The sequence below is a fragment of the Miscanthus floridulus genome, chromosome 6, assembly GCF_019320115.1.
Source record: "Miscanthus floridulus cultivar M001 chromosome 6, ASM1932011v1, whole genome shotgun sequence".
Classification (NCBI taxonomy): domain Eukaryota; kingdom Viridiplantae; phylum Streptophyta; class Magnoliopsida; order Poales; family Poaceae; genus Miscanthus; species Miscanthus floridulus.
The window spans coordinates 116,509,731-116,518,917 of NC_089585.1; the positions used below are offsets into that span (position 1 = coordinate 116,509,731).

The following is a 9,187-nucleotide window of genomic DNA, read 5'->3' on the forward strand; positions in this document are numbered from 1 at the left end:
TCTGAAGTTAGTCAAACTTATAACAACTTTTTGATTTATTTAGAGATGGGGCATGCCTACGTATTGTGGATAATGAGATTGAGAGTGGTTACGGACTCTTCCCACACGCTGAGTCGCTGGCCAAGAGAATAGAAAACATCATTCACGTCTATAAATGCCAGCTCATTAACTTCAATAATGTGCAACGAGACATATATTGGCAAAAAACATGGCACTCTGTTCTTCCACGCGTGCCCATCTGGCGCTACTACTTTGCTTTTGCGTGCTTTTATCGAGAGTAAATGGACGATCTCGCAAGGTAGGCACGCTTGCTAATAGTTCAGCCATCACTGCTATCGTATGGTATAGCTTAAATAAGGCTTCTTAAATCCAAAATTCTACTGATCTATGTGTTTGTAGCTTTATATTGTCTATCTAGGCGATGTGAAACATGGGCACCCGAACGATGTAATCGCTTCGCACCATGATATGCTCACGACTGTTCTTGGAAGGTACTTTCTAGTTCCTATTTGACCCCTATGGATCATGAATTTCCTTTTACTTGCTGATTTTTATCAACCCTGATCGATGAACTATATCTAGTTCTCCATTATTTACTATCATAGATTTGCATAGTTATTAGGTGATGTTTACTTGCTAAGAGATCGAGTATGTTGTATATCCGTGGAACTCCTGAACTTTCAGCAAGGAAGAGACTTTGGACTCCATCATCCACAACTACAAGCATGGCTTCTCAGGCTTCGCAGCAATGCTTACTGAGGACCAAGCTAAGCAGCTTGCAGGTCAGGTGTTTCCGTCTGTAGGCTCAAGACTTTGCAGCAGTTGTAGCCTGTAGAGACTAGGGATATCAGCAAACTAACCGCGCCTTTCTGCCTTCGCTAATCCTGTTGTAACATGGCCACCGCGAGTGGCGGAGACCTGCGCAGTCAGCAGGTTACGAAGGCGTCTCCGACCTGATTACCAAAACGGAGGTTGTGCTCCCACGCCTCCAAAACCGGGAGAGAGAACGGTTGGTCAGATTGAGCTTGTAGGTTGCGGGCGACATCCCTGACGCAGTCTCCGCCCGGCTGGATCGAAGGCGTCTCCGGCCGATGGGGCGGAGGCCGCCCCGACAGGAGACTAATTAAATGCCAACATTGTTTGGGTATGTGCAGGTAACCGGACGAGGACGCTCGTGGATTGCGCAGGTGCTCCAGCATGGTCTCCGCCCCTCGGGTCGGAGACCCAAGCAGGAGATCGGCGATCCAGGGATGCCGGAGGCCCACGCCTTTGGCACTCCCAGAGGCGGAGGCCCAAAGGCTCATCGTCGGATCCTGAGGCCGGACAGAGCAGAAACCCACGGCGGAGGCCCTAAAGCCCTCATCGTCGGATCCTGAGGCCGGACAGAGCAGAAGCCCACGGCGGAGGCCCTAAAGCCCATCGACGAGTCTTGAGGCCCGATGGGCCGGTTGATCATGCGGGCCCAATACCAGACGGCGGCATGGCAAGATTACCCCCGAGACGGAAGGCGAGTAGAGGAATATCCCAAGAATGTACTATAGCAGTTGAGGGATACCAATGTAAACTCTGTGAATGTGGTAGTTGAGCCTTATAAATAGGGAACACTTGTAACAGTAAATGGTTGGTTGGTGAACGAATCAATGAAACCCTAGTTTTCCGTGCCATCTCACCACACTCCCTCCTGTCGTGCCTAACCCGGGCCTCCGCCGAAGGGCGACATCCGACGGGCAGGGGGTCTCTGTCTCCCCCACGTTGTCTGAAGCCGCCAGTTTCAACAAATCCATATCCAACAGAGCTTACAGAAGTCATCAGTATCGAACCAAGCAGGAGTTACACAACGATGACCACTCGAAGCTGGGACTTTCTTGGTCTGAACCACCAAATACCCAGTGAGCTTCTCCAGAGAAGCAACTATGGAGAGGACGTAATCATCGGGTTATTGACACCGGTTAGTAATCAATATTAGTGTACAAAACTACTATTTTCGTCTAGAATTACTTACGTTTTAGTTTTATCCAAAGTCAAACTATCTAAGTTTTAACCTAATTTATTAAATTTTTTTTACCAATGTTTATGTTAGCAAATACTCCCTCCTTTCTGGAGTGATAAACGTCATGAGAAAGTCAAACAAAATCAGTTTTGACTGTTATTTTCTCTTACTATATATTATCATGCTAAAGAATCAATACAATCTAAGAAACACTTTTAATCACATCCGTTGGTACAAGTTTCATATTCTAAACTTGTATATAATGTGAATAATTTGTTGATCAAAGTTTGTATAAGTTGACTTTTCTCTGTTTGAAATATGACTAAGTATATTATTAGATTCATCATGTAACATGTTTAAATGTTTAGAATTTTCTCTATAAATTTGATCAAAAGATAGACATAGGTAGTACTGCAAACAAATTTCTCTTAGGCACATCGGGATGTACCGGTATATGTGAAAACATATGCAACATCCAGATATAACACTTGTAACATGATAACACTTGCTACAACGGAAGACTGGAACAAATGAAACATTTTGGAACATACTGTTGCAACATATGTGTGAAACATATGCAACATCCATATGAAACAACTGCAACATACATCTGAAACGTTTGTAACATACGTCTAAAACAGATGAAACATTTTAAATAAACTCTTGCAACATGTCTCTGAAACACTTGCAACATGTGCAACATCCCCGATCTACTTTTGCAACATCCATATGAAACAACTGCAATATACCTCTGAAACGTCTGAAACACGAAACATATATTTGGAACATAGGGGAGGTGGAGCGCCTGTGCCGGTCAATTCCGGCTGTCGGGGTGGCAGCCGGCGGCGAGTGGCGGCGCGCGAGCATCACTAGCATCCAGCACCAGCGGCGCGTACGAGCACCAGCGCCACCAGCATCGGGCTTGGGTCGGCTGGGCGTGTGGTGCGCGATGGAAGGGGGCGAGAAGCACGAGTGAACGGCGGCAGATGGGGCACGCGACAGCAGCGAGGGGAGTACGCATCAACATCCAGGACGGGGCAGCCATAAGGCACTGCGACATGGGAGGAGGAAGCAGAATGAATAAGGATGAGTGATTTTTTTATAAACTCGCGAGCAGAGCAAGGGACATGGTAAAAGCGCAAGCAACGAGGCGGTGGGCCTGCAGGCAAGCCCGTCTTAAAGGTACGTGCAGGGGGTGCGACGGTCGGGGGCCCATGGCATTGGGGGCCCATGAGTATACCCCTCTATACTACAGGTATACAGGCTTTCTGAGTCCATTTGCTGGTGCGCTCGATCGCTTCGTATGACGGCGACCCTTCCTATTCGCGAGCGACCCTTCCGATTTACGATCAGAGTCGCGACTTCCTTTGCATTGACGGCGACGGCGTTCTTCGCGGGAATCACGGCGGATTGAGGGCGGCGGCCGGCGGGCACGGTGACCTCGTCCGCTCGTCGCCAGGGCCGTGCTGTACCGCTGTGCTGCTGCTGCAGTCCTTCACGGCTTCACGTCACTACGTCAGCAGGTATACGATAATACTATAATAGCATACTAATATACGATCAGGATCAGCACGTTCGGGTATGGGCGTCTGGCCTCCATCTCCATCCTCTAGCCTCCCTGTCCCTGATCACTTTTTTTTTCAATTCAGTTCGTCAGTTCGGCACTAGGGACTCCGGCCGTGACTCCGTGACTCTGTGGCCAGCACCTAGCAGTAAGTGATTGCATTTTCCAATTTGTAGTTCTAGTTCAGTTATCAGTCGTAGGGATCTAATTTCTAAATTCTAATTGAAATATTTTTTTGTAAATGATAGATGCCACCAAAAAAACATTTGTCTGGTTATGAGAAAAGGAAAAAAAGAAAACTAGAAGAGCAATCGAAAGAATCGCAAAAGGGTGCTATACATAAGTTTTTTTCAAGTTCAAGAAATGCCGGAGTCATTCAAGATCAGAGGCAGGAACATGATCAACCAATAATTGCACAAGATTCCAATGAAGGTGCTACTGAGGAGGAAAATTTACAGGAAAATTTGCAGCCTTCGGATGATATAGAAAATGTAAACATGGATGAACAAGAAGATTCACTGTCGACTATCTTTGATCCTAGAACATGGGAAAATATTGATAATAGCAAAAGGGATATCTTAATTGAGAAAGGGTCTATGAGAGAAATGGATTTAGAATTCCCTAGTGATCCTAGTAATAGGCATTTTTTCATATGCTTATTACTCTAGAAAGTTAACTAATGGTGAAGTTGTTGACAGGAAGTGGCTGGTTTACTCTAAACATGTGGACAAGGTCTATTGTTTTTGCTGCAAGTTGTTCAAATCAAATCAGAACAAGTCTAATTTTGCATCTGAAGGAGTGAGGGATTGGAGGCACTTGAGTGTGAAACTAAAACAACATGAGAACAGTGTGGAGCATTTGACAAACATGAATACATGGAATGATCTTCAGATTAGATTAAGCAAAAATCAAACAATTGATGATGAAATGCAGCGGGAAATTGCAAAAGAGAAGGAGCGTTGGAGACAAGTGCTGGTAAGAATAGTTTCTGCTGTGAAGTTTCTTGCTAAACAAAATCTAGCCTTTCGAGGATCAAATGCAAAACTTTATCAACCAAATAATGGTAATTTCCTGGCCACGGTAGAAATGATTGCTGAATTTGATCCTGTGATGCAAGAACATATTAGGCGCATTCATAATAGTGAGATTTATCATCATTATCTTGGCCCTAGTATTCAGAATGAGTTAATTGCTATTCTTGCTGATGCTGTGAAAACACATATCTTAAAGATTATAAAAGATGCTAAGTATTTCTCTGTTATCTTGGATTGTACCCCAGATGTGAGCCATGAAGAACAAATGACACTAATTGTGCGTTGTGTTAATATGTCAAGTGCCATTCCAAGAGTAGAGAATTTTTTTCTAGAGTTCTTAAAGGTTGATGACACATCAGGATTGGGGCTTTTTAATGTATTGTTGGATGCATTGCAGACTCTTGATTTGAACATTGATGATGTGAGAGGTCAAGGGTATGACAATGGTTCCAATATGAAGGGAAAACATCAAGGTGTGCAGACACGTGTGCTTGAAATTAATCTAAGAGCATTGTATATGCCATGTGCATGTCACAGTCTGAACCTTACTCTTTGTGATATGGCAAAATCTTGCAGAAAAGCTATTTCGTTTTTTAGTGTCATACAACGGATATATGCATTGTTTTCACGTTCTACTAAAAGGTGAAAAATTTTGACTGATAATGTTGAGAGGTTCACTGTCAAGCCCTTGTCTGATACTCGTTGGGAGAGTCGAATAAAGAGTGTGCAACCTATCAGGTATCAAGCCCCTCAAATAAGATCAGCTCTGCAGGAGGTGGAAAGAACATCTTCCGATGACCCAAAAGCAGTGAGTGATGCTCAATCATTGGTAACAGCACTTGAGAATTTTGAATTTTTAGTTGGTATGGTTATTTGGGATGATATTTTATCTACTATCAACATGGTGAGCAAAAAGTTGCAGTCTCCGATTGTGTCCTTGGATGGTACTCTTAAACAGATTGATGGGGTCATAACATATTTCCAGGACTACAGAGACACAGGCTTCAGTGCTAGCATTGAGACTGCAAAATCTATTGCATCTAGTATGGATGTAGAGCCAACATTTCCTACGAAACGTCAAGGTAAAAGAAAGAAGCATTTTGATGAACAAAATGATGAAACCGAAGAATTACAACGTTCAGCTATAGATTCCTTCAAAGAAGAGTACTTCCTAGTTATTGTTGATCATGCAATTGTTTCATTGACCAGTCGATTTGATTAGCTAAAGAAATTTGAAGAAATATTTGGTTTCTTGTTCAACTCGGAAAATCTGAAGTCCTTGGATGCTACTGATCTACAAAAGTGTTGCACCACTTTTGTAAACAAATTTTCTCATGACAACAAGTCTGATGTTGAGTTAGATGATTTTTTCTCTGAATTGAAAGTGCTGTAAGTTACTTTGCCAGATAAATTAATGCCAGCACTTAAGATTCTTCACTTTGTTAAAGATTTAGATTGCTATCCAAATGTCTCTATTGCATATCGGATTCTCTTAACTGTTCCTGTGACAGTAGCATCAGCCGAAAGAAGCTTCTCTAAATTGAAGCTAATTGAAAAATTGTTTGAGATCAACTATGCTACAAGAAAGATTAAATGGCTTGGCTATGTGCAGCATTGAGAAGGATATTTTGGATAAAATTGATCTCGATATTGTTATTGAAGATTTTGCATCAAGAAATGCCCGAAGGCGGTTTTTTAAAAAGCACTAAAACACTACATTTGAGGTAACCATAATAGTTATCTTACAGCTCTTTTAGCTTCTTCGATTTGATGTAATGTCATTTTTTATTGAACTAAATATATGTTGCAAGTTATCTTTTATTAGTAGTACTATGTATTTCAGTATTTGAATCGTCGTATTAAAACATTAGATTGTCGGGCCGTTTGTGCCTTGCTTGCACGAGGGTCCTCAAAATTATTGAGACGGCCCTGCCTGCAGGAGCGGCAGAGCGAGCGGGTGGGTAAAAACGAAAAGTAACGAGATGGTGGGCCTGTGGAAGCGTCCGACGATGTGCTCGTGTGGGAGGTAAGACGCGTAGCATCACCGCAGGCACATCACATGACATGCATGTCTTTCCGGCGCCAATGGTTGTTGATACTGGAGTAACACAATGATCCTGGCTTATCTGTATACGGTGCACTTGCTGCAGGTATCTGCCCGGAGTCAAGGAGCTTCAGCGACGAAGGATACGGGCCGGTACCGTCACGGTGGAAAGGCGTGTGCCAGGTCGGAGAGGGCTGGGGCAGCAACAACTGCAGCCGCAAGATCATCGGCGCGCGCTTCTACAGCGCGGGCGTGGCCGAGGAAGAACTCAAGATCGACTACCTGTCGCCTCGGGACGCCAACGGCCACGGCACGCACACGGCGTCCACCGCGGCGGGATCCGTCATGGACGCGGCTAGCTTCCACGGCCTTGGAGCGGGCGCGGCGCGCGGCGGCGCGCCCAGGGCCCGCATCGCGGTGTACAAGGCCGTATGGGGCAGCGGCCGCGGGGTTGGAGCGGCCAATACAGCCACCTTGCTCGCGGCCATCGACGACGCCATCCATGACGGGGTAGATGTCCTGTCACTCTCCCTCACCAGCGAGGAGAACTCTTTTGGTGCCCTGCACGCCGTTCAGAAGGGGATCGCCGTCGTGTACGCCGCGGGGAACTTTGGGCCGGCGTCGCAGGTGGTTCGGAACACTGTTCCCTGGGTCATCACCGTCGCGGCGAGCCAGATTGATCGTTCGTTCCCGACCATGATAACGCTGGGAAACAAGCAACAGATCGTGGTACGAAACACAACCGATAACTCACGATTCATGACTTAATACCTATGCTGATGTTGAGCAAGCTCTGCTAATTTTGCAGGGTCAATCCCTGTACTACTATGGGAAGAACTCAACGGGAAGCAGCTTCAAACCTCTTGCATTTGGAGGCCTGTACGATAAGTCCCTTGTTGTTCTTCGCTGCTTAATTTGTGTGAATTTTCCGAAAGTGATCGGCCAGGCTCTGTTCCTTTCATGTTAGCTGCACCGCCGATTCTTTGAACGGCACGGACGTGAGAGGCCAAGTTGTGCTCTGCGCATCCGCCGATTCTTTCCCAGTGGCACTAGAAAACGTCCTGAACGCCGGAGGCTCTGGTCTCATCTTTGCTGAATACACCATGCATATCATCGATGCGACAGGTGATTGTGGAGGCATTGCATGTGTTCTTGTGGACTTGACCACTGCCCTTCAAATCGGCAAATACATGGTGGATGCAAGGTGAATTGCATTCTTCGATCTCCACCTTCCTGATCAGTTAACATTTGGGAATGCCAAGACCCTGTTTACTGGTAAAATCTTACTCTTTAGTTTAAGCAGCTCTCCTGTGGCTATGATCGAGCCAGCGCGCACCATTACTGGTAAGGAGACACTGGCCCCAACCATCGCAGGCTTTTCCTCAAGAGGTCCATCCATCGAGTACCCTGAAGTAATCAAGGTACATAGACAAGAAAGCGTAGCTTTCACTAGCTACTGAACCATATTACCTGTCATCTCACTGCAGTCTTGCTTCCTTAACAGCCTGACATCGCAGCACCAGGAGCTAGCATCTTAGCAGCCATGAAAGATGCATACATATTTGGCTCAGGGACATCTATGGCAACACCACACGTGTCAGGCATTGTAGCGCTGCTGAAGGCATTGCACCCAAATTGGTCCCCGGCTGCACTAAAATCAGCCATCATGACAACAGGTAACAACCAGAACTCAGAACACTAGTTCTAATCCATGTGAAGCTTGTCTGATCTAACACATTTTTTGCATGGCTGAAGCATCTGTAACTGATGCACGTGACATGCCAATACTGGCACAAGGATTTCCTAGGAAGATTGCTGACCCATTTGACTACGGAGCCGGGCACATAAACCCAAATAGGGCAGCTGATCCTGGACTCATTTACGACATTGATCCTAATGATTACAACAAGTTCTTCGGGTGCAGCTTCAAGAAATCCGTACGATGCAATGCAACAATGTTACCTGGGTATCACCTGAACCTACCATCCATCTCCATTCCAGATTTGAGGCAGCCGATTACAGTGTCAAGAACAGTCACAAATGTAGGTGAGGCCGATGCAGTTTACCACGCTGCAATAGAGAGCCCAGCCGGAGTCAAGATAGACATTAAGCCATCTGTTCTTGCGTTCAATGCCACAAACAAAGTTAACACATTTCAAGTGAAGTTATCACCTCTCTGGAGGTTACAAGGGGATTACACGTTTGGCAGCCTCACATGGTACAGTGGCCAAAAGACAGTCCGGATTCCAATAGCAGTCCGAATGACGATTTATGATTCCTATGCAGATGTTGCATAAACACAGATAAACATGAAGGAAATATCACAGGGTTATTTTCCTTTCTGAAGGAAATATAATTGTGTGCTTGGCAATAGTACAGGGAAATAAGAGATGCAACTTCCACTATCATAGGGTTATTTTCCTTTCTGAAGGAAATATAATTGTGTTCTTGGCAATAGTACAGGGAAATAAGAGATGCCACTTCCACTGTGGTTTGTAGTTGTTTTTCTTATCAAATGTAGCCAAACAGCTTCACTATTGTAAGGGCTAAATCTA

At 45.2% G+C, this 9,187-nt stretch overlaps 2 protein-coding genes across 2 annotated transcripts; both read left to right on the forward strand.

Moving 5' to 3' along the window:
* Window positions 1-208: 208 nt before the first annotated feature.
* LOC136459201 (subtilisin-like protease SBT3.9) lies at window positions 209-8,965 on the forward strand. The gene is made up of 11 exons (XM_066459083.1): window positions 209-298; window positions 400-491; window positions 685-782; window positions 1,794-1,948; window position 3,884; window positions 6,739-7,361; window positions 7,441-7,511; window positions 7,600-7,836; window positions 7,936-8,053; window positions 8,137-8,308; window positions 8,388-8,965. The coding sequence occupies exons 1-11, from the start codon at window positions 209-211 to the stop codon at window positions 8,927-8,929; spliced, it is 2,199 nt and encodes a 732-aa protein (XP_066315180.1). The 3' UTR covers window positions 8,930-8,965.
* Window positions 4,052-5,810, forward strand: LOC136457301 (uncharacterized). Its single transcript, XM_066457350.1, has 5 exons — window positions 4,052-4,146; window positions 4,223-4,615; window positions 4,757-5,023; window positions 5,165-5,230; window positions 5,327-5,810. Exons 1-5 carry the CDS (start codon window positions 4,052-4,054, stop codon window positions 5,808-5,810), a joined length of 1,305 nt encoding a protein of 434 aa, XP_066313447.1.
* Window positions 8,966-9,187: the final 222 nt, after the last annotated feature.

What these genes read in the sequence shown, in the direction of transcription:
- LOC136459201 (XM_066459083.1), top strand. Translation starts at nt 209, where the DNA reads ATGGCACTCTGTTCTTCCACGCGTGCCCATCTGGCGCTACTACTTTGC. An exon ending in TAAATGGACGATCTCGCAAG is followed by an intron (nt 299 to 399) that starts GTAGGCACGCTT and finishes ATGTGTTTGTAG; the next exon opens with CTTTATATTGTCTATCTAGG. An exon ending in CCTCTTGCATTTGGAGGCCT is followed by an intron (nt 7,512 to 7,599) that starts GTACGATAAGTC and finishes CTTTCATGTTAG; the next exon opens with CTGCACCGCCGATTCTTTGA.
- LOC136457301 (XM_066457350.1), top strand. Translation starts at nt 4,052, where the DNA reads ATGGATGAACAAGAAGATTCACTGTCGACTATCTTTGATCCTAGAACA. An exon ending in GATGATGTGAGAGGTCAAGG is followed by an intron (nt 5,024 to 5,164) that starts GTATGACAATGG and finishes AAAATCTTGCAG; the next exon opens with AAAAGCTATTTCGTTTTTTA. An exon ending in TTTTCACGTTCTACTAAAAG is followed by an intron (nt 5,231 to 5,326) that starts GTGAAAAATTTT and finishes GCAACCTATCAG; the next exon opens with GTATCAAGCCCCTCAAATAA.